This window comes from Mirounga angustirostris, unplaced genomic scaffold (assembly GCF_029215605.1).
Source record: "Mirounga angustirostris isolate CCGP_5_RB_7025 unplaced genomic scaffold, mMirAng1.0.hap1 SCAF_1, whole genome shotgun sequence".
In the NCBI taxonomy this organism is placed as follows: Eukaryota; Metazoa; Chordata; class Mammalia; order Carnivora; family Phocidae; genus Mirounga; species Mirounga angustirostris.
In genome coordinates this window covers 71661831-71687701 of record NW_026991709.1, presented here as the reverse complement: position 1 = coordinate 71687701, position 25871 = coordinate 71661831, and the positions used below count along the sequence as shown (strand labels likewise).

General features: G+C 36.2%; 1 protein-coding gene across 4 annotated transcripts in view; it reads right to left on the bottom strand.

The window, feature by feature from the left end:
* The window catches only part of ACAP2 (ArfGAP with coiled-coil, ankyrin repeat and PH domains 2), a 127759-nt gene that overhangs the window by 88307 nt on the left and 13581 nt on the right, over window positions 1-25871 (bottom strand). For all 4 annotated transcript variants that reach the window (XM_045903126.3, XM_064578414.1, XM_045903127.3 and 1 more), the window contains exon 2: window positions 8428-8485. In XM_045903126.3, coding sequence (XP_045759082.1) covers window positions 8428-8485 — 58 coding nt within the window. The remainder of the gene's footprint in view (window positions 1-8427; window positions 8486-25871) is intronic.

Genomic DNA, 25871 nt, shown 5'->3' with positions numbered 1-25871 from the left:
AAAAAAATAGGAGCTGAAATCCAGCCTGAGCTCTGCTTGCCATGGACTGTATCTGCTAATTCACACAAAGACACATTAAACTGGCCAGCAAGAGACTTGTTTTCACTGTGTTAGGCCTGTGAGGTGGCCCTGAACTAGATGGGCCTCTGATATAAGCCAAGTGGAAAGCTGATCAAACACGTGAAAACAGATGTTTCAAACTCAAAAAAGAGGCCTGTGCTGTAGATACAGAGAGAGGAGTCATCAGCATATATATAGTTATCAGTGCTGCAGTGCTACAACCTAGACAGAAAGCAGGGGACAGAGCATGCAGAGTGAAAAACTCACAGAGGAAACGAAAGAGGAAGAGGAAAAGTAGGAGGAAAAGCAACAGAATAATTTCACCAAAGTAAAAAAAGAACAAAGTATCAAAAGATGGATGATGAACAGCTTGAAAATCCATAAAGTCAAATTTTAAAAAGACTTTAAAAATGTCTATTGAGCTTGGTGACAAAGTCACCAGCATCCTTGGCAAGAATAATTGTAAGAGAAACTGACTGGGGGGCTGTTAGTCAGATTACAGTGAGTTATGAACTGTAGATGAAGGAAGACATGATGATAGATCAATATTTCCCAATATATATTCTACAGAATATCCTACAGGAACATCCTATACCAAAATAAGGATCCTGTGACAAAATAAATCTGGCCAACTCTGGGTTTAAAGAGATAAATGGATTTCTTTATTGCTGAACTTTTTTTTTTTTTTTTAAGATTTTATTTATTTATTTGAGACAGAGAGAATGAGAGACAGAGAGCATGAGAGGGAGGAGGGTCAGAGGGAGAAGCAGACTCCCTGCCGAGCAGGGAGCCCGATGCGGGACTCAATCCCGGGACTCCAGGATCATGACCTGAGCCGAAGGCAGTTGCTTAACCAACTGAGCCACCCAGGCGCCCTTTATTGCTGAACTTTAAAGAGCTTTTGAGGGGCGCCTGGGTGGCTCAGTTGGTTGGGCGACTGCCTTCGGCTCAGGTCATGATCCTGGAGTCCCGGGATCGAGTCCCGCATCGGGCTCCCTGCTCGGCGGGGAGTCTGCTTCTCCCTCTCCCGCTCCCCCCTCTTGTGCTCTCTCTCTCAAATAAATAAATAAATAAAATCTTTTAAAAAAAATTAAAAAAAAATTTAAAAAAAGAGCTTTTGATATACTCATGGGTGTTGTGAATCCAAGAAGAGTATAATATGCAGCATTTCTCAAAAATATTTAGCGTGGAATTCTCTTCAGAGGAAGCATGCTCATAGAAAAAACATTCCAAAAAACTCACTACAAGAAATGCTGGCAGAGATCAGTCTTTTAAACAATTTGAAAATTACAAATAAATAGAAAATTACAAAAAATAATGTCTTAAAAACCAGAAAAACTAATTCTAAAATTCATATGGAGTAACCAACACGCAAGAAGAGGGAAAATAACTGAAAATGAGCAATGTGATGGGAACATTAGCCTTATATATTATTAAAATGTATTATACAAGTATAGTAATTACAATCCTGGTAATGGACATGAACAGACAAACGTTTTCACTGGAACAGAATACAGAGTCAAGAAACCGATACAGGGGCGCCTGGGTGGCTCAGTTGGTTAAGCGGCTGCCTTTGGCTCAGGTCATGATCCCAGGGTCCTGGGATCGAGCCCCGCGTCGGGTTCCCTGCTCAGCGGGGAGCCTGCTTCTCCTTCTCCCTCTGCCTGTCACTTGGCCTACTTGTGCTCTCTATCTCTCTGTCAAATAAATAAAAACCTTAAAAAATAAAATTTTAAAAAAAAAGAAAGCAATACAAATATGCAGTACTTGATTAAAGTAACCTTCCAGCCAGTAGGGGGAAAAGTGATCCAATAAATGACATAGGGACATTAGCATCTAATGGGGAAAAAAGAAAAAAAGAAACTAAGTTGAATTCCAAACACTCCAATTAATTTCAGATGGAATAAAGATTTAAACATGAAATATTAAATCAGAAAACTAAAACAGGAGGTAATATTTTTTATAATCTCAAAGTAAGAAAAATCTTTTTGAGAAAGTTGCAAAACTCAAAAGTCATAGAAGAAACAAATCAACTCAACTACAAAAAAAAATAAAAATTTCAAGGCGTGTGGGTGGTTCAGTTGGTTAGGTGTCCAACTCTTGATATCAGCTCAGGTCTTGATCTCAGGGTCAGGAGTTCAAGCCCCGCATTTGGCTCTACCCTGGGCATGGAGTCTATTTAAAAATAAATAAATAAAACATTTTTATTAGGGAAAAAAAACAATAAACTTAGTCAAAAGACAACAATATGGGAAAACAATATCAGCAACAAATCATAAGGGACTAATTTCCCTGCTATAAGAAGAGGATACAAATCATTTCTGAAAATCAAACCAACCACTAGAAAAATAATGGCCAACAGATTATGTACAGATAATACCCAATAAAGAAAATTCAAATACATACTATGCCCATGAAAAAAAAATTCAATCTCACTCATAGTAAAAGAGTATTTTACTCTTTTACAAAGAGTAAATTACTGTGTTTTTTTTACATAATAGCAAAGATTATAAAGTTTATTAACTTGCTATTTTAAAGAGGGTAGATACGGGGAAACAAGTACTCTTATACATTTATGGGAGGGGGATGTAAACTGGTACAATTTCTATGTAAGGCAACTTAGCAAGAGCTATCAAAATTTTAAACACATACCCTCTACCCTAGCAATTCCACTTTTAGAGAAGTATTATAAAGTTATATTTTCACATAAACCACATGACACACTGTGAAGTCATACACTGCAGCCACAGTAAAATACAGGTAGCAATCTAAGCGTCCATCAGTAGGCAACTGGATAAATTATGATATATCCATACAATGAAATACAATTCAGCCATTAAAAAGAATGAGGCAGCTCAATGATTAATAACAGAAACCAAAATCCAAGATGTATTTTTTCAAAAGGCAAAATGTAGAACAGTGTTAATATTTTTGTTGTAGTGGGAGAGAAGAAGACAAATATTTATAATCTTTTATATGCCTAGAAAATTTCTGGAAGGACACAAGTGTTCTCCTTTAGGAAAGAGATGAGAGGATGACCAATTTTTCATTGGGTACACATTTTTGTATCTTTGAAATCTGTATCACATAGGAGGTATTATTCAACAAATAAAATAATTTTAAAATAATTAAATTAAAAGGTTCCATGATAACTGAAGGAGAGGGGTTGGTAATATAACATCATCATGGTTAAAAACATAGGGTTGTGGGCTCAGTCAGTTTAGGTTCAAATCCTGCTGCTCTACTTAACCATCTAAATGATCCTGAGTGACCTTAGCCTCAGTAACCTTAAGTTTCTTCTGTCTGAAATGATCACAATGGTACCAAACCATACAAGATTACTATAAAAGAGTTAAGATAATGCACATAAAGATCTTAGCACAAACCATTACTGGCACATGGTAATTACTAAAGATTTATATTTCCTTGTCAGAGGTTTCTTGTTTGCTTTTGGTTTTCTTATTTTGTTTTTGTTCCAGGGAAACTTGAACACTTTCTACTTAAAATGAAGAGGTGGTAGAGAAAGAAAAGGAGAAAGATGGCTAAAGCAAAGTCCTGAGAAGTTAAGAGTTTGGAATTACATAGGAAAAGGGATACTTTTATCACTCAAATGGGAGGAAAAGTGGAAAAAGAGAAGGACATATTCTAAATTTCTAGATTAGAAGCAAGAAATAAAAGTGTTCCCACCAAAAGGAAGATAGAGTCAAAGTCATCTATTAAGAAAGAAGAACAAAATGATAAATCATGAGAAAACAGAAGTATAACAGCTGTTAAAGATAACAAGATAACCTGAATAAGTCTTGGAAAATTTGTTTTACATCAAGAATTCCAGGAATGTGTAACTCCACCAGTTGATTTCACCAAACAATTGTATAACTTCTCCTACAGGGCTTTACAGCCGAGATATGACACAGAGAATACAGATGATTAGACTAATATAGTGAGAATTCTACGGAGTAGGTGTTATGAAAGGGAAATGAAGGCATCCAGAAGAAAAATATGATGGAATAAAATTAAGAGTAGACTAAAAGGGTTCATAGCAGTATCATTCATACTAGCCAAAAAGTGGAAATAACGCAAATGTCCATCAAGTGATGAAGGGATAAATAAAATGTGGTATATCTATACAAAGGCATATTACTCAGCCATAAAAAGGAAATATTGGAACATGTTACAACATGTACTGATGAACTTAAAAACATCATGCTAAGTGAAAGAAGCTAGTCACAAAAGGAAAAATTATGATTTCATTTATATGAAATGTTCAAAATAGGCAAATCCATACAGACAGAAAGTAGATTAGTGGTTGCCAGAGGATGTAGGGAGAGGAGAATTGGGAGTGACTGCCAACAGGTACAGGATTTCTCTTTAAGGTAATGGAAATGCACTGGAATTAGATAGCGGTGAGGGTTGCACAATAATGTGAATAAACTGGAAACACTGAACTGTACATTTTAAAATGACGAATTTTATGTCAGGTGAATTTTATCTCCAAAAATTACCCCCCCCCAAAAAAAATGTACTGAAAGGGGAGTTTAAAGTGTCTAAAATATCAGAAGTTTATAGACTGAAAGACTAGAGGGCTAGCTAAGCTTGAAGAACAGAAGTAGGAGTGAAATGAGAACTGGAAAGACTAGAGTCTCAGGTAAGAAAGTAAGAGATCAGCATTCCAGATTTCCGAGATGAGAACTTTGAATGGTAAGGCATAGCTATGACCATGAAAACAGGTATCAGAATTAGAATAGAGGTCACTATCACAGGAGTTGGAGAGATACTGGAACTGTCATATAGCTGAGCCACACATACACTGCAGCTATGCAGGAGGAAGGACTGACCTGGTGATAGAAACTATGCCAGCTAGCAAAATCCTTAGTAGCTGACACTGATGACAGGTATAACTGAATAATATAAGCCTACAAAGAGGGAAGATTCTTACCCAAGAGTATATGTCAAGTTAGTCAAAATTATCAAGCTAGTAGCCCCAAATCATTCAAAAGTTCTTTGGTACTAAGTGATACGTATGCCATAGGCGCTTTTCCAGGTGATGAGGATATAAACAACTTATCCGCTGACCATCCTTAAGTAAATAACAACCTCTCTAAGTCTCATTTTTCTCATGGGCAAATTGGGTTATAATACCAATTTTGCAACATTGTTGTGACAGTTGGAGATAATATAAGTAAAACTTAGCAATTGATACATGGTGTGCATCAAATGAGGGTTTTCTTTTTTCTTCAAGGAGCTAATGATTTGCTGAAGAGACACCATCATTACCATTTATTTAGAACTTAACATGTGCTAAGAACCATGCTAAGCACGAACATATACTCAAACACCTTATTCTCATAATAACCCTACGAGATAGAAACTCTAATTTTGCTTTTTGGAGATGAAGAAACTGAGGCATAGGAAGGTTGAGGAACTTGCCCAATGCCAAACAGCTTAGTAAGTGGTAGAGTCAGATTCAAATGCAGGTGGCCTTACTCCAGGCTTTGTGTTCTTAACTATTAGACCATGCTACAACCCAAAGACTACAATAATATTATAATAATTTAAATGGAAGTGTGTGCAACAAAGAATGCAATACAAGAAAAAGAACCTAAGTTTGGTAGTACTTGAGCTGTGATTTAAAGAGGATCTGCTCACCAGAGAGGGAACAAACATTCCAGTGAGAAGACGCACCAGATACAGAAATTACATCTAGACGGCCACCATGATGCTCTACGGTGCTGTCAATGCCAGAATGCCTGGCAGAACGGACAAATCATTGGACCCAGCAGAACAATGCCACTCATAAAGCATTATTCTCCACAATGAGTGTAACTATTGGTAACATATTATAAGCAAAATAAATAAAAGCTAAGTCATCAAGCTAGTTTAACCTGTTGGTGGCATGATTTTACAAAGATATTACAGCTGGAATTTGCCTTGCACAAAGTTATGAAATCACTAAACTAATCTTGGGCAACCCCTCCCCTCCACTAGTCCTTCAGTGCCTCCACCTTTAATAACAACCATTTCTTCCTCCTCTCTGGTTCTCCTCTCTGTGCTAACTCCTCAAAATTCTAAAGTGAAATGATAGATACTAACTTAAGAATTTGGGAGAGGTACATTTTATAAGAAATCAAGATCTTAAACTAGAGAAATATAAAAGTAACTATAGACCTTCTATTCGGGTGGAAGACAATATTTTTTTAAATGCTAAAATTTCCATGATGCCCTTATTAGCCTTTGGGTAATAAATACTCTAGAAAGGGCTTAGAGATCTTAGTACTGATTGCCAATATTTTAATAATTTGTTTTAAACTTGAATCTCTTGGTTTTAAGATTCTACCAGTCTCCCAACTTCAACCAAATTTGACACAAAGGGGGTGGGAGTGGGGAGAGGAGCTGCTCACAAAAGCAAAATCGGTAACAAAAATGCTGGTAGTGGATTCTATCGGTTTAGATACTTCAAATTTTGAGGACCCCCCCAATGAACACACAAAATGTTTCACATGATTTACATGCAGTTCTACCCAAAAAGAATAGATATCCTGATTAAACTACTCTATGATTCTTTAAAAAGCCTTGTCTTTCAGGGGTGTCTTTCAGGTGGCTCAGTCAGTTAAGCATTTGCCTCCGGCTCAGGTCATGATCCCAAGGTCCTGGGATCAAGCCCTGTGTCAGCTCCTTACTCAGCGGGGAGCCGAGCCTGCTTCTCCATCTCTCCCCTGCTCATGCTCTATGTCTCGCTCTCTCAAATAAAATCTAAAAAAAAAAAAAAAAAAGCCTTGTCCTTCTACATACTCTCTCATAAATCTACTAGAAAATCAAGACTATATTTCTGTTGCCTACCTTATGGTTAAAAGCTTTATTTCAGAGTGTTTAAAATAAATGTAATACCTCTGGGTAAAATAATAATAACAACAATAATAATCCTATATGTGATTTTAAAGAGAAATATTTGAAAATATTTTTGAAAATATCCTTACCAAAAATTATAACATAATTTTAAAAAAACACTTGCCAAGAAGCTTCTCAGTGTTCCTCAAAACATTTCCAAGCGGCAAAGTACCCCCCCAATATGGATCCAGAAGTACAGTGGTGCACAAAAAGAGCACTGAACTAAGAATAAAAATGTGAGTCCTGACCCTGGTTCTGCCTCTTCTACCTCTGACTTGAAGCAAGTTCCCTTCACTTTCTGGGCTTTGGTATCCTCATCTATAAAATGGGAATAATAGCACTTGTCTTATCTACCTCACAGAATTATTGTAAAAATCAAAGAACATACTATATATCAAAGTGTTTAAAAAACTATAGAGTACAACACAAAAATAACTAATTACTATTTTCTAAAATTTTGGTTTTACATTCATAATTAATACTACTAATTTATATAGTCTCTATACCATTTACATTATATACATACACAATATTTCATGATTTCAAAACATTTGAAAACCTTCAGCTTAATTATTTTATATCTTTCTATTCAAAGTGCAGTCCGTGGAACAAGAGCATTGGTGTCACCTGGAATCTAGGTGATTAGAAACACAGAATCTCAGGTACCCCAGACTTACTGAATCAGGATTTGTATTTTTACAAGATCCCCAGGTGATTCCTATGCACAGTACAGTTTGAGAAGCACTGCTTTACATAGCAATACCATTTACAATAATAATTAAACAAGTAGGAAGTTATTTTCAGTAAAGGTATTTCAGGTATGTGCATCTGATTTATCTCCATAAATTTTAAGAAAGATATTTCACTAAACAGTTACTGGTTACTTGAAACCAGAAGCCATGTCTTACTCATTCTCACATTTCTTCCTGCTTTATAGCAATATTTCTTGGGTAGAGAAAAAAAAAAGATGATCAATAATTAATACAGAAGATAGGAATCAATGAACATTTACCCTCAAATAGAATATGACCACTTAATATCAATTATTAAATATATACTAAGCATTTCTGGCATTAGCTTTAAAAAATGGAATCAGTATTTTAAATTTTATTTATATTTAATGTGTCCACACCCACATTTATAAACAAGAATGGTCAGGTTATGTATGAAAACCACTAAGCATCAAAAAGATACATGCAGTCTTTTTGATGGAGAAGAAGAAAACAAAATTCCAACAATATAAAAGATATCTAGTTAGCTTTGAAGTCAGATGCTGTTCAAATTCCTGCTCTGGCCCTTAGATTTTCAACAAGCTATTTTATGTCTGTAGCCTCAATTTACTCATGTGTAAAATTGGGATAATAACATTTATCCTCATAGAGATAAAAAAAAGTGACATGAACCACTTAGTATTAAAGGCCCAAATCATTGTTAATGTAAATTAAGAATTAATGTTTTAAAAAATTTTTAAGTAAAATTCACCTTATCGAGTTTTAGTTCCAATTCTGCCACATCTCCTTCTACTTCTTCCAAAGCAGCCCTAGAAAAATCATATATAAAATAAGTTATCATGTGTTTATTATTTTTTTTTAAGTTCCCCCCACCTGCCACCAGTCCCTCCCCACATCCACCCTCCGGCCTCCTCCCTCTCCCACTAAGTTATCAGATGTGTTTAAATGTTACTTTACTCTTGGAAAATAACTCTAAATGAAAAAAGATATGAATGCTTAAAAATTACACTTCACATTAAGTAATAATTACCTTAGGATGAAGTATAAGTACTTCATAAACATGCAATGTAACAGATAATACAACTATTATTTAAGGTAATGAGAGAACACATTAGGCTGACTGATTCAAAACATTCATGTTATTCAAATTAATAACACTAATAAGAAGTACTTAGCATGTTTTTTTTTTTTAACGAGGAAAAATTTTAAAAGTTGAGCCTTAACAAAACTTGGATTTCTATTCAATAGAACACATCTAATCAAATAACAGAGCACCTTGGCAACCAAAAAGGAAAGGCTTTTACTTTTATAAATAGTTCAGAAAAATGTCAGCCTTGTTTAATGAACCATTTTCTTTCTCATGTATTTTTAAGAAATCACTAGATACTCTTAACTGTCAGGAGAATTATAAAATTATAATACTTATTAGTACTTGATATCACACTACAGGCAACATTCCAAAATTGGAAATTTGGAACAAAACAGCAGCAACTAAAACTTTTTAAGGATAATAAGATTTTACACTTAAGAGTTAAGATGTAACAAAACACAATTCATCTACTTTAAGTCATCTATCCCATTTTCAGGTACCTACTTGATAAACTAGCAACTTCCCAGTAGTTATTTTATGAATTAACCAAATTTGTTTCAAATGGACAACAGTGGGGGACTAACCACCCAAAAAGTTATTTTGAAACCTGAGTGAGAAATTCTCAATTAGATAACAGAACTAAGAAAAAGATAGCTAAAATATAAACTCTATTCCCAGAACTACCCACTTAACCTCTATGTAATAATGTCCAAATAATCATTTTTATCAGCTTGTAATTCTACTTTTCTATCTGGTAACAATTACTGAAAAAAGTTTTTAATCTCCAAAATAAGAAAATTATACAACTGTAAATTATTCAGCAAAGAGATGCCTATTCCATAAAACAAGATACTCTAGCATACAGTTCAAAGTTCAAGAGAACAAGAGGTGCTATACTTCCAAAGCATAGAAACAGAAATGTTTCTCCCTTAACTAAAAGTATCATTTTCTTCCACAGTGTTTTTCAAATTAAATTGTTCCCTTAGCCTAGGAAACATTTTTCCTTCACATTAATCTTAACTCCCCTTCACCTGCCTATATATGCTACTTATCATTTAAATTGACAAGGCAGGAAACAACGAATGTTGGAGAGGTTGTGGAGAAAGGGGAACCTCTTACACTGTTGGTGGGAATGCAAGTTGGTACAGCCACTTTGGAAAACAGTGTGGAGGTTCCTCAAAAATTTAAAAATAGAGCTACCCTATGACCCAGCAATTGCACTCCTGGGTATTTACCCCAAAGATACAGATGTAGTGAAAAGGGGCACATGCACCCCAATGTTCATAGCAGTAATGTCCACAATAGCCAAACTGTGGAAGGAGCCGAGATGCCCTTCAATAGACGAATGGATAAAGAAGATGCGGTTCATATATACAATGGAATATTACTCAGCCATCAGAAAGGATGAATACCCATCATTTGCATCGACATGGATGGAACTGCAGGGGATTATGCTAAGTGAAATAAGTCAAGCAGAGAAAGTCAATTATCATATGGTTTCACTTATATGTGGAACATAAGGAATAGCATGAAGCACACTAAGAGAAGGAAGGGAAAAATGAAGGGGGGGGGAATCAAAGGGGGAGACGAACCATAAGAGACTATGTTCTCCGGGAAACAATCTGAGGGTTTCAGAGGGGAGGGGGTGGGGGGATGGGTTAGCCCAGTGATGGGCATTAAGGAGGGCATGTATTGCAATGAGCACTGGGTGTTATATGCAAACAATGAATCGTGGAACACTACATCAAAAAAATAAATAAAATAAAATTAAGTAATGGTTAAAAAATAAAAATAAAAAATAAAACTTAATTCATAAAAGAAAACAAATATATCTGCATAAGGATATTCACTCTTTGTAACAGGTTGAAAACCTACATGTCCAGAAATAGGAAATTATGTAAATAAATGAGGGTACAACCATCCCCATCTTTGAGGCAGCAAGTTTTCAAATGTGATTTATCTACATCTACTGGGATAGAAACATACATGTGATAGACTATTACATGTGGGGGGAAAAAGCAAGTTACAAAATTATATATAGTATGAACCCAATTGTGTGGAGGAAAAAAAAAACCTGTTGGTAAATGCACAGGGAAAAATCTGGAAGCATATTTACCAGTCTATTACCTATAACTTTGAAAAATGAGGATTGGAGAACAAAAAGTGTAAATAAGGATTTACACTGTTTACTAGTTACACTTCTGGATTGTTTAGTATTTGCAAGAACTATGAATTTTTAAATAATTTTAAAGCCAATAAAGGGGGAAAAGAAAGAAATTCAGACATCATCTTCCCAGGAGGCAGGGTCTTCTGGGAACCTCTTCCTCCACCCACTCCAGCTTAATTACACGTCCGTCCTGTGCCCTCACAATACCTCATGCATGCCTCTATCACTGTCCACTTCTCTCACTTATCTGAGCTCCCCATAGCAATACAGACACTCAAAATGTTTGTTGGGTCAAGAAAGAAACCCCACAATTATTTATTCTGTCAGAAATATTCTTCATTTACTTGTAACATGTATTTAACCTAGCTTTACTCAATCTTCAATTTCTTTCAAGCATATTAGTTGAAATGACCAGCTTAAGATTTGATTTAATCATTGATTTCTAGTAAACATACAATTTGATAGAAACTTTATGTATATTCCTCAATCTTATTTCATTGTGCAATTCTACTAATTTACTTTTGTAAAACAACATTTTTTGTAGAGATTTTATTTTTTTAAGTAATCTCTACACCCACTGTGGGGCTCAAAATCACAACCCTGAGATCAAGAGCCACCTGAGAGAGAGAGAATGAGAGAGAGAGCACATGAGAGGGGGGAGGGTCAGAGGGCGAAGCAGACTCCCTGCCGAGCAGGGAGCCCGATGCGGGACTCGATCCCGGGACTCCAGGATCATGACCTGAGCGGAAGGCAGTCGCCCAACCACCTGAGCCACCCAGGCGCCCAAAGATTTTATTTTTTTAAGTAATCTCTACACCCACTGTGGGGCTCAAAATCACAACCCTGAGATCAAGAGCCACATGCTCCACCAACTGAGCCAGCCAGGTGTCCCGTAAAACAACATTTTAAAGAGAGGTACAAACACAAAAGGAAAAATGTGTCTTACCTGCATTTAAAAGTAAAGCCCTCTGTAATCATATATTCAAAGAATCTGAAACTTTACCTTAGAGGTTCTTCAACATTTCACCTTTTCTAAAAAAAAATCTCTGTTCTTGGTCATCTAAGATGTGTGTGAAAACTCGTAGTAATAGCAAAGCAGACACACACACACAACTTGTAGTGATAGCTAAGTAGCTAATGTGTAAGGCAAACTAGTTAACTGAATATTCCTTAGTATAAAAAGAAAAGTATATGGAAAGATCATCTCAGTTCAAATTCTCCACCACTCACTTATTTAGTATTTTATCTAAGTTTCTTCATCTGTAAAATGAGTAAAGAAATGCCTACTTACACAAGTTGTAAAGGTTAAATGAGGGGCTGTGTGTATCACTAACCACAGCATATACCATGCCACAAAGAATACAACCCTTAAGAGTCTCTCTCTCTCCTTTCTCTTATCCCTACATTCTGAGGTAAGTTTTGCCTCCTTATTACTTCTATTCAGTAATGCAAGAGAACCATCCTGGAACATGTATAATAAATGAATAAGTGAAATGAAACAATCTATACAACAGTCCTTCAAATAATGTCCATCATGGCACCTACCATCCCCAGGCAACTTCCTCTTTCAGATCAACAGCTTTAACCACTGTAGGCAATGCTTGGCTATTCTGGCAAAGAAAGGACAATGGCTGGATCAGGGACAGCCCACTGACCTGTAACTCAATAAATGACAAAACTCCTAGAGGTGGCTCTAAGATGAGATGGCTCCCTCTGCATTTTTGACCAGAAAAAAACAGAGAGTACATACCCTGGAAACCTGCTTTTTAAAATAAATCTCTCGGGCTGGGATGCTGGGTGGATGAGTCAGTTAAGCGTCTGCCTTCAGTTCAGGTTCTAACCCCAGGGTCCTGGGATCAAGTCCCTCATCAGGCGCCTTGCTTGGTGGGGAGCCTGCTTCTCCCTCTGCCTCTGCCCCTCTCCCTGCTTGTGTTCTCTCTCTGACAAACAAATAAATAAAATCTTTTAAAATAAATCTCTCAGGGCGCCTGGCTGGCTCAGTCAGTTCAGCATCTGCCTTCAGCTCAGGTCATGATCCCTGGGTCCTGGGATAGAGTCCCACATCGGACTCCCTGCTCAGTGGGGAGCCTGCTTCTCCCTCTCCCGCTGCCCCTCCCTATGCCTGTGCTCTCTCTCTCTCAGATAAATAAAATCTTAAAAAAAATTTTTTTAAATAAATCTCTCATTAAATCATTTTGTAATGTGAATAGCCACCCCTTACTTTGTTGGTAAGTTCTGGGTCCTTTAGAATTGGGTTTCTTTAACACCTTTATGCTAAGAAGCAATGGAATGGAATTTTTTAAACTGTCAGTGTTTGAATTCAGTATTTTACTTCTTACACTAGCTATGTAATATCAAATAAGTTCTTTGTGTTTCAATGTCATCTACAAAATACAGATGACAATCTCTCCCATAGAGCTATATGACAAATTTCAAAATACTTACAAAAATTTTAGCATAGTGACTGACAGTAATCAATAAATGTCAGCTATAATAATCTATAATGTTAAAGAAAATAACACAATCTCTTTTCATTTTCATTTTATGGGAACAAAAGGGAAAGAAGCAGTAATAAGATTAAGTTATCACATCCTTCAAACATGAATTTGAAATGGTTTGAAAAATGAGCAAAAAAAGTTAAAACAGGCCTATGATCAACAAATAAAACAGCAAGTCCAAATTCTAAGCACTTCAATACTCTTGCCCTTTTCCAAAAATTTTATGTCAAATACACTTTTCCTAACTTCTTCATTATTTCAGTCTGGACCACAGTGCTACACAATATGACAGGATATTATTTGAAAATCCACTTCGTTTTCCAAGGTCATCAAGGACAGTTCTGTCTGACTCTTCTAAGAACAAACAGAGCCAACTCTGCAATCAATACAAAGAAGTATTAAGATGCTGAATGTATGTTTATTACATAATAATATTAAGCCACCCTATCTAAAAAACTGAATCTTATCACTGCAGTAGGTTTTGACATGATAGGAAAATAAAATAGTTACCATCACTGTTTAAAGAATTAAAATGTTTAACCAAAGCAGTTAAACTGCAATGCTTATCATATCAGTGGCATGTCATGGTCAATACATTTAGGGAGAAGAGAGCACTGTAAACTTCATGGTTCATAACAGGGGGAGAGTAGATATCTATGAGGAAAGAACACTGTGACTGATAATACGGTCAGGATGACCAAGATGGGACTATCAGCAGACTCAATGGAAGAAAGGAGCAAGATGGTAGGGACATCCACGGCTAAGCCTAGACAAAATTGTCAAAAATTATAATCAGAGACCATATTCCCCCTTTCATGGCTATTCACCTTTATCCTTTTCAGGAACTGGAAATGGTACTTAAACTACAGGATAGCCTGCAAATCAGAGCAGGTAAATAACTGCATATTGGGTCTTTCAGGGTTCTATTTGTCTATGACATATCTTAGGCTGCTAAACAAATCCCACCTATAACTTTTCCAGGCTTCTCCGTTAACAAAAGAATCCGTTTTAGTACATAATGAAAATAATTTTGCCATATATTTTCACTGTATTTTACAATCCGCATGGGGCACCTGCATGTATGATACAGCAGTTGTTATAATAATACAGAATAGTAATAATGAACTAGTAAAGAGAAAAACCATTAACAGGAAATGAGCTACAACCCCAGAATCACAGAATCTGGAATTGGAAGAAACCTTAGCAAATTGCTGAATGTCAGAACTGTTTAATGAAAATAGAGCGGGCTGTGTTTAGAAAAGTATTTCACGTTGTATTTTATCTCCATTAAAACCCTGCAATTTTACAAGATCTGTAAAAAGGATGCAGAAGAATACAAATTTAAGAGCCTAATAAAAAGGCTCAGGGTTTTAAAGACACTGTTCACACAGTAAGTTTGTGACACTGAAGTGCCACCTTCTCAGTGGAATGAGCACCTGCCACCACCACCTCCACAAAGCACCCTATGCTCACATCAAATAGAACACTTGGCACTCAATATGACAATTCAACTTGCAGTCTTGTTGCCTAAACTGAGAGACATGAGCAGAGACTATGGTCCATTTAGCTATCTATGCCTAGTTTATTTAGTTACCAAGTAAACATTTGTTTATTGGATGGACAGATGCAGCATTAAGAAAAATTACATGATCTGGGGCCCAAGACCACTCATGATGGTTAGACCTGCATCTCAGTGCACATGTATTTATATGTAACTTTCCAGTTCCCTCTTGCTCCAGTTTTAGTTATTCTAATCTGCCTCTACAGCCTCATATAGTTGTTACTATAAAAGCCTTTAAAGAAAATAAAAGAAAAAAGAATACACAAATAATTGCATAAATGTCAAAACTAGATTTACAATGAAATCAGGAAAAAGTCAGTTCTTTCCACATACAAGGATGAGCCTATATACCTTTACCTAGCCATTATTATAATACCTATAATTTCTTTTAAAGTTGAGAGAAGCAGGAAATTCTTGTAATATAAAACTCTAGATAGAATATACACTAATATAGGATTTGGATTTCTAAAACAGGCTTTGAAAGAAACCTCAAAGGATCTAAGGAGGAATTCACTGTAACACCACCACAAAATTACACTACCCTGATTCCCTAACTACATTCAACTTATAATTCAAATAGAATCCTTGGACATTCAAGGAGAAGAGTCAAAATAGTTACACTAAAGTGGGGGGGGGGGAATTTTTTTAAACAACTTTTTAAAAAAAACACTACTAGAAAAATTCAGACAAATGAAGAAATGAGATTTCCCTTCCTTTTCTCTAACAACAAACAGGAGCAAATATCTATTGCTTGGGATACGCAGATGAAATAAAGAACCTTGCCCTCCTCGACCTTACACTGGAAGAGGAAGACATTCAATAAACAACAAACATAATAAATAAGTCATTTAGATAGTACTCTAAAAGGTGGTTAGTGCTATTAAAAAAAAAAAAGGTTAAAACATCAGGGGGTACGGTGCAGGGGGCAAGGACAGCTACAATTTTAAATAGGATGATCAAGACAGTCCTCACTGAGAAAGTGATATTTGAGCAAAGCCTGAAGAAGTAAACCATGCAGAGAAAGATGTCATGGACAGAAAAAAACAACCAATGCAATGGGTTACTCTAATGTGTTAAAGGAATAGCTAGGAGGCCAGCATGACTGAAACAGAACAAGCACAGGAGAGAGATGCAGGAGAGGAAATGAGAGAAGTAATGCAGAGCTCCATCACCATTAACAGTCTAAGGCATAGTAGGCCAATGATAAAGATTCTAAGTGAAATGGGGAACCACTGAAGGGTCTAAAAAGCAGGGAAGAGACACAATATGACTTATTTTTGTAAGAATCACTCTGGCTGCTGTATGGAGAAGATTGTAGGGAAACAAAAAAGAAAGCAAAGAGACCAGTTAGAAAGCTACAGATCATCCAAGTAAGCGATGAAGGTGGCTTAAACTAAACACCAGTCACTGGTAAAAAATGCTAATATGTATATATTTTGAAGGTAGAGCCAAGAGGATTTCCTCATGAACTGGATGTGGTGTGTGAGCACATGCACAGGTACACCAGTGAGCAGGTAGGTGTGAAATTAAGGATGGATTCCAAGTTTTTAGCTGGGACAGTCAGAGTTGCAACCAACTGAGATGGAGAAGACTATGGGCAGAACAGGTCTGGGGAGAAAAGAACTGTAGTTCAGGTTTGGACTTGATCTGAAATATTTATTAGATATACAAGTGGTGACATCAAATAGGTGGATTAATATGAGCCTAGAGCTTAGGAGTCTGAGCTGGGGATGTAAGTTTAGGAATCATGAACAAACAGTATTTACAGCTGTGAGACTAGATATTATTGAAAAAAAGTGAAGATAAAAAAATAATTTAAGGACTGAGGTCTAGGACACTCCAGTATTAAAGGTCAGGCAAAACAAAGAGAAATAGAAAAAGAAACAGAAGGAGCAACTAAAGAGGTAAGAGGAAAACCAAGAGAGTATGGTATAGAAGGGAAATGAAAAAATGTAACAAGGAGGAAGAAGTGATCAACTATGTCAAATGCTACTAACAGATCAAATAAGGGCTGAGAATAAACATCAATTTTAAGTCAAGTCAAAATGGCTAGGAAAACAATTTTTATATGTTGAAAAACACTTCTGGTTTGATACTTTGATGAACCAAGATTGTGTTCCTATGGAAAAGATTAATATTTTAAAATAGAAGTTTGGAAAATTTTTTTAGGAATATAAGGCATATGAAACTAAAAATGAAAAGAAAAAAAAAATCCCAAATAGAAACTGAAAATGCGTTTTAATAATCAACAAAGACGACGAGTAGGTAGGTTCCCCTCTTTCCCTTTTCATTCTCAATCCCTCCCTGGAAGATAAAGGCAATTAATTAGACAAAAAAGAAATCTTCACATTCTTTCTCAGGAAGTCTAGGGCAAAAGTCCTACTGCCACTCATAATATTATACACAATCTAACTCCTATAAATACAAGGACTGCTAATCTAGCTCTAATTCCTCATGAGACGATAAACAGATCAAAATCTGTGCTTGTCTTTCTATAAAATTAGAATTGATTTCATTCTAAGTCTATAACTCATTTTGTATAGCTACAGCTTTGTTATCCTTTGCTGATAAATTCTCAAAAACAACACATATACACAAGACCAATCACTTCAAATTAATTTCATTACCTCTTTAGAGATGGGTTGTAATTCTGTCCCACAAATTCGCCAATCTTGTTTTTCAGCAGTAAACAAAACTGGAAGTCTGGGTTACCTTCATATGAATAATCTAGCTATGGTAACCTTAATACAATCATATTACCTATATTGCTAAGAAGCCAAGAATTCTTATACTTCAAATTTTATTTTCTATCAATAAGTCTTCATCCTCACATTTAACCATCCTTACACTCTAAAGGAGACTGTGCAACTTATGTAAGAGATTGTACAACTTCAGTAATATGTATATTTAAGCTGAGCATTTATTCATATTCCATAGCTCATCAAGAGATCTAGAATCCACTAATTTGCAATGGCTAAGAAAGGACTACAGATACAATGGATGCCCATTAAACATCCTAGACCTATAGCATCTTAGTTGTACATTCTCAGTGATACCTAATGTTACCAACTAAATAACAGGAAAATATTCAAAGACATCAGATGACTTAACTGAGAGAACTAAATAAGCCAATATGTATAATGATGATGTATTTACCTTCAGAGAACGGCTAATGTGACACTTCCAAGGAGGTATAAACTGAGACACCCTACAAGTTCAAAATATTTTGTGTTTAACACAATTCAAGGGGAAAGAAACACAAACTACTACTTAAACTTTACAGACTTAAGAACTGGCTTAAATCTTATTTGTCCTATGTAGCATATCTAAATCTGTATGTAACAACCATCTTATAAAAGGATTTCTACTGGAGTCTCAAAATAACTGCTGGCAAGTCCATTTTGAGTTTAATACCTTAGGAATGGAAATACATGTGTATATGATGCACACTAAAATCTAGACTATATAAAGATGCCAATAAGAAAGTCTCCTGGATTAATGATAACCACACCTATCCCTGACCAAATAATGTGCATATCAAAATATAGACTCCAAGATCCCTATCCCACTCACTCTGATGTATTTTTATCTTCACTAAGCTCCCAGGTAAATCTAGGATGCAGTCAGCCACAGGGAACGTCACTGCCCTCAAAGTCAAAAATAAAAATACACTGCAACACATAAACTTTTTCTTATAAAACACGTAACATTTTAAATAAGAAGAAATCATACATATGTTAGTGAGTCGGAAACAGAAATCACCTAGTTTTAAAATTCCATTGACTATCTTAAACTATTATGACTGTGTCCAACATTGCTGAAGAAAAGTAAAAAGCATCTTTCTTAAGGAAATAGCCCAACACTAAATAGATGTATTTACTATTTGAACATTGAGTTGTGTCATAGTCTGATGAGGCTGTATTATTTAAAACTACAGGAATAAATCCACATTCTTGAAAGGTAAAGTCATTCCCAGTGGCAAGTGTTAAGGTAGCACCCATCATCTGGACAAGACCAGTAACAAAAACAGCAGTGTCCAATGAAAAACAAACGCTGGCATCTGGTGGCTCAGTCGGCTAGGCTTTGACTCTTGATTTCCACTCAGGTCATGATCTCGGGGTCCTGAGACTGAGCCCCCTGTTTGGCTCCCCACTGGGCATGGAGACTGCTTAAGATTCTTTCTCTCCCACTCCCTCTGTCGCTCCCTTCCCCCAAAAAAGAAGAGCAAACACATAAGGTGGGAATGGGGAGTTATTGTTAATTGGTACAGTTTTACTTTTGCAAGATGAAAAGAGTTCTGGAGATGGATAGTCCTAATAGGTAGACAACAATATTAAGTGTACTTTAATACCACTAAACTATGCATTTAAAAATAGTTAAGACAGTACATTTTATGTTATACTTTTATCACCATAAAAAATGGAAAATAAATTAAAAGTATGAATATCTACACATCAAAAGATACCATACACATTTTATTTAGCTATTTCCTTGATAATCTCTAATCTTTAGTCTTTTGCCTGTGACAAGCATATTTCTGGTACCAACCAATTTCATAGAAATTTCTAGGTCAATCTGCTGAGGGATTTGCAGGTAACTAACAATAATTATGCTGCATTAAAACTCACAGTGGATGTCAAAATTTGTTTTAAAGGTAGGTCTTAATGGTAAAGGATTACATCTTATACTATATAAACCTGCTGATCAACTACTTAAGAATCTATGCTTAAAAATAAAAATCAGCGGGCGCCTGGGTGGCCCAGTTGGTTAGGCGACTGCCTTCAGCTCAGGTCATGATCCTGGAGTCCCGGGATCGAGTCCCGCATCGGGCTCCCTGCTCCTGGGGAGTCTGCTTCTCCCTCTGACCCTCCCCCCTCTCATGCTTTATCTCATTCTCTCTCTCAAATAAATAAATAAAATCTTTTTTTAAATAAATAAATAAAAATCAGCATACTCTATTAAGTAAGGTAGCATAACTTTCTGCTCAGAATATAAAATTTGAAATTCTGAACAGTTAGTAATGAGCAGAAATTTAAGTCCTTTTCAGCTGTATGAATTTTTCGTAAAATTAATCTTGGGAAGAGCAACAAATTAAGACCATAATAATTGTCTGAAATCAGCAGTAATTGTAAAATCAATTCAGAGATAATAAAAATAAGACTGTAACAACTGCTTTTGAAATCAGCAGGTTTTTTTTTTTAATATCCCAATAAACTTTATTTACAGAAATAAGTTTGAATTTTATATAATTTTCATGTCACAAAATTTTATTTTCTTAATTCCAGTATACTTAACATATCGTGTTATATTAGTTTCAGGTGTACAATGTAGTGATTCAGCAATTCTATACATTACTCAGTGCTCATCAAGATAAGTGTACTCTTAAATTCCCTTCACCTATTTCATCCATCCCACACCTACCTCGCCTCTGATAACCATCAGTTTGTTCTCTATAGTTGACTGTTTTTTGGTTTGTCTCTTTTTTTCCCCCTTTGTTTGTTTTGCTTTGTTTCTTAAATTCCACATATGAGTAAAATCATATGGTATTTGTCTTTCTGTGACTGGCTTATTTCACTTAGCATTATGCCCTCTAGATCCATCCATGATGTTGCAAATGGCAAGATTTCATTCTTTTTTATGGCTGAATAATATTCCATTGTATAAATATATACCTCATCTTTTTTATCCATTCATCTAGCAATTGATACTTGGGCTGTTTCCATAATTTGGCTATTGTAAATAATGCTGCAATAAACATAAGGGCACATATATCTTTTCAAATTAGTGTTTTTATATTCTTTGGGTAAATACCCACTAGTGGAATTACCAGGTCACATGGCAGATGTATTTTTAATTTTTGAAGAAACTCCATACTGTTTCCCAGAGTGACTGAACCTGTTTGCATCCCCACCAAAAGTACACAAGGGTTCCTTTCTCTTCCACATCCTCACCAACACTTATTTCTTGTGTTTTTGATTTTAGCCATTCTGACAGGTGTGAGGTGATATCTCATTGTAGTTTTGATCTGCCTTTCCCTGATGATGAGTGATATTGAGCATCTTTTCATGTGTCTGTTGGCCATCTGTATGTCTTCTTTGGAGAACTGTCTGTTCATGTCTTCTACACATTTTTAATTGAATTATTTGGGTTTTTTTTATGTTGAGTTGTATAAGTTCTTTATATATTTGGAATACTAACCCTTTATCGGGTATGTCATTTGAAAATATCTTCTCCCATTCTGTAAGTTGTCCTTCGGTAGGTGAATGGATTGATTGATGGATTGATTGACTGATTTACTTACTTACTGTGGTACATCTAGACAGTGGGATATTCAAAAAGCTAAAAAGGAATGAGCTATGAAGTCATGAAAGGACGAAACTTAAATGCATACTAAATGAAAGTAGCCAATCTGAAAATGTTACACATTGTTTGATTTCAATTATGACATTCTGGAAAAGGCAAAACTATGGAGACATTACGAAGATCAGGGGTTAAGGGGAAGGGAGGGATGAATTAGAGCACAGAGGATTTTGAGGGCAGTGAAACTATTCTGCATGTTAACTATGATGGTGGGTGCATGTCATACATTTGTCCAAACCCACAGAATGCACAACACCAAGAGTGAACCCTAATGTAACCCATGGACTTTGGGTGATAATGATGTGTCAATGCAGGTTCTTCAACTGCAACAAACGTGCCATACTTGGATGCCTGATAAAGACAGTGGAGGAGGTTGTAAGTGTGCGGGGTAGGGATAACATGGGAATTCTATGTACTCTCTGCTCAGGTTGGCTGTGAACCTAAAACTGCTCTAAAAGATACAAACTACTATAAAGAACACACACATTTGCTGATGTCTGTATCATCATTTATAACTGTAAAATATTTTCAATTGTATGACCATTCAATACCACTGACTGATCAAATTTTTCTATGTATGAAAGATAGAAGTTACTTTTTAAAATTAAGATAGATAGATAGATAGACAGATAGATAGATGTAGGGTGCCTCAGAAATAAGTTTGAATTTTAAACTTCAAATATCTTATGGAGAAGATAATGCCCAATTTATTTTAGTTATGGTCCATTCAGGCAGAGACATTCAATAGGCAGTCTGAAGCTCTGAGAGATATGGGCTGGAGATGGAAGATTTGAGATCTTGGTATTTATATCCTTGAGGGTAAGTAGGCAGTAGAGCACGAGACTCTTGATCTTGGGGTTGTGAGCTAAAGTTCCATGTTGGGTGTAGAGATTACTTTAAAAAAAATCTTTTAAAAAAAGACATATATATATATATGCAAAATAAGTAGTAAATTTTAAAATTCTCAAGTCACAGAAGATCAAGTTTTAAGATGAAAAAAAGTAAAGTGAAGACAAACTACATGTTAAGCAGTGAGATTTTCACTGACAAAGATCAATCAGTTCATTTGTACAAAAATTCTACAAATCAAAAAGAAAAGGGCAAATGCGCCAATAGAAAATGAAGGGCAGGGGGGAATATGAATAGGTAATTTATAGAAGAAACATCAGTGAACAATCAACATGAAAAGATGCCCAACTTCATCAGCAATTAAAAAACAAATTTAGGGGGACGCCTGGGTGGCTCAGTAGGTTAAGCATCTGCCTTCAGCTCAGGTCATGATCCCAGGGTGCTGGGATCGAGTCCCGCATCGGGCTCCCTGCTCCGCCCTCTGCCTCTGCCCCTCTCTCTCTCTATCTCTCATGAATAAATAAATAAAATCTTTAAAAAAAAAAAAATTTAGGGCACCTGGGTGGCTCAGTCTTAAGCGTCTGCCTTCAGCTCAGGTCATGATCCCATGATCCCTGCTATGGGCTCCCTGCTCGGCAGGAAGCCTGCTTCTCCCTCTCCCACTCCCCCTGCTTGTGTTCCCTCTCTTGCTGTGTCTCTGTCAAAAAAAAAAAAATTTTTTTTTTAAATTTTAAATCACAAGATACGGGCGCCTGGGTGGCTCAGTTGGTTAAGCGACTGCCTTCGGCTCAGGTCATGATCCTGGAGTTCCTGGATCGAGTCCCGCATCAGGCTCCCTGCTCGGCAGGGAGTCTGCTTCTCCCTCTGACCCTCCTCCCCCTCATGCTCTCTGTCTTTCAGTCTCTCTGTCTCAAATAAATTAAAAAATAAATAAATAAATAAATAAATAAATAAATAAATAAATAAATAAATAAATTTAAATCACAAGATACCATTTCATACCCATCAGATAGGAAAAATATTAAAGTCTGGCAATACCAAACATAGGAGAAGACATAACACATAGAGTCTCACACACAGCTAGTGGTAGTGTACATCAATATAACCCCTTTATGTAAATCAATTTGGCAATATCTGATAAAATTGAAGATAGTATCCCCTTCCACCTGGTAGTTCCACTCCCTAGCTCTCAGACTTGTGCAGACATGCACAGGAAATTTCACAGTGACAGTACAAACATAGTAGCACTGAGAAAAAAGGAAACAATTTAAATGTCTAGCCACAGAAGGGATAAACTCAATAAAGAATTTTCTTACAATGGATTCCCAAATGCCATGAAAAATGTGAAAAGAAACTAAAAGAACAAGTACCAATTAGGTTGAATCTCACAATTGTAACACTGGAAGTATAAACATATTCAACAAAACACTTTCAGAATGCCTGTTTTATTTGGCAAGCAGCTCTTTCAGCACAAGCTGAATATGTATCTATTGTAAAACAGAAAAGGAACTTATCCCAACTTATAAAATCAACTTACACTCAAGGATATAAATACCAAGATCTCAAATCTTCCATCTCCAGCCCATATCTCTCAGAGCTTCAGACTGCCTATTGAATGTCTCTGCCTGAATGGACCATAACTAAAATAAATTGGGCATTATCTTCTCCATCAAATCTGCCCTTCTCTATCTCAGTGAGTAGCAACAATATTTGCACACCTGATCAAGACATAAATCTAGACATCATCCTGGACTCCTTTCTCATCTCTCATACGCAAGCAAACACAATGTCCTAACGTTCTACCACTTAAATACCTTGATGCTATCCTACTTCTGACCATCATTCCCTCTCACCTGAGTTGCAGCAACCACCTTCTAAAGGACTATCCTGCTCCAATGAAGTTAATTGCATCAACACACTGCAATCAACATGTTCTTTAATAAGCAAAAATATGATCAAGATACACTAACCTCCTGATAAGCATTTTTTGATGGCTTTCTACTATCCTCAGTTTAAAAATCCTTAATGTGGGGGCACCTGGGTGGCTCAGGCAGTTAAGCGTCTGCCTTCGGCTCAGGTCATGATCCCAGGGTCCTGGGATCGAGCCCCATGTCGGACTCCCTGCTCATCTGGGAGCCTGCTTCTCCTTCTCCCTCTGCTTGTGCTCTGTCAAATGAATAAATAAAATCTTTAATTAAAAAACAAAATAAAATCCTTAATGTGACTCAAAAGGCCCATGATCTCGCCCTTATTTATGCCCCCATCTTCACCATTCTACATTCTCACCTACATTTGGGCCTTAGTACATGCAGCTCTGTGCCAGAAATCCTTTCCTTAAACTCCTCTTCACCTTGATAATTCCCAAGTTGTCCTTCACCTGTCAGCTTAAACATTCCTCACCTTGGGAAGCCTTGCTTGCCCATGCAAGACAGAGAACTTTTTTATATACTCCCAAGATTAACTTCAATTATATCACTTAGTACACTGCAATTTAAGTGTCCATTTGTTCCATGAAGCAAAGATTGAGTCTTGTTCACCATCAAACTCCAAAACATAGCTTAAAGGATTAACAGGTTTAACCTTCAAAAAGCAAGAAATTACAATATCTTGCAATTTGCAATTAACTTGTTCTTCAGTGATTACTCAGTCTGCCTAAAACCCATCCTGAAAATAATTGTTTTTAATAATTTCTGATCAAAGGGATAAACAAGAAGTCCATATAAAAACATTAATTCTTCTAAAAGTGTTTTGTAGAAAATATTACCCTCTAAATATGCATATGTATAGAACTATTCAAATCACTGAGACATTATATAACATGGAGATACTTGCAAATAGAGTATTAAGTGAAAAAAGCCTTGGGTAAATTTCTAAAAGTGGAATTGCTGAAACAAATGTTTTTTGGGGGTTTTTTTGGGTTTTTTTTGTTTTTAAAGATTTTATTTATTTATTTGACAGAGAGAGACAGCGAGAGAGGGAACACAAGCAGGGGGAGTGGGAGAGAGAGAAGCAGGCTTCCCGCGGAGCAGGGAGCCCAATGCGGGGCTCGATCCCAGGACCCTGGGATCATGACCTGAGTCGAAGGCAGACGCCCAATGACCGAGCCACCCAGGCGCCCCTGAAACAAATGTTTTATGAGTATAAATATTTTAAGGGTTTGTTGTTGTTGTTGTTATACAGTGTCATATTATCTACTCTCCTAGCCCCCCACAAAGGCTGTATCAAATTATACTTCCACCAGCTACATATGAGTATACCCATCTCTTTATATTCTGGGTATTAATCATTTTAATCTTTATCAATTGAACAATTTAAATTAATGGCATCTCCATGTTGATTTAATTTCCCATTTCATTAACAGGAAATATGAAAGGGATGCCTGGGTGGCTCAGCTGGTTAAGCATCTGACTTCGGCTAAGGTCATGATCTCAGGGTCTTGAGATCAAGCCCCTAGTCGGGCTCCCCACTCAGCGGGGAGTCTGCTTGTCCCTCTGGGTCTGCCCCTTCCCCTGCTCCTGTTTTCTCTCAAAAAACTAAAATCATTTTTAAAAAGTAAATATGAAAAAAAATTAGATTTATAAGCCATCCACGTTCCTTTTTCAAATGCCTATTTATGATACTAGCTTATTTTCTAAGGTTGGTTTGCAATAAAAAAAAAATTTAACAGCTT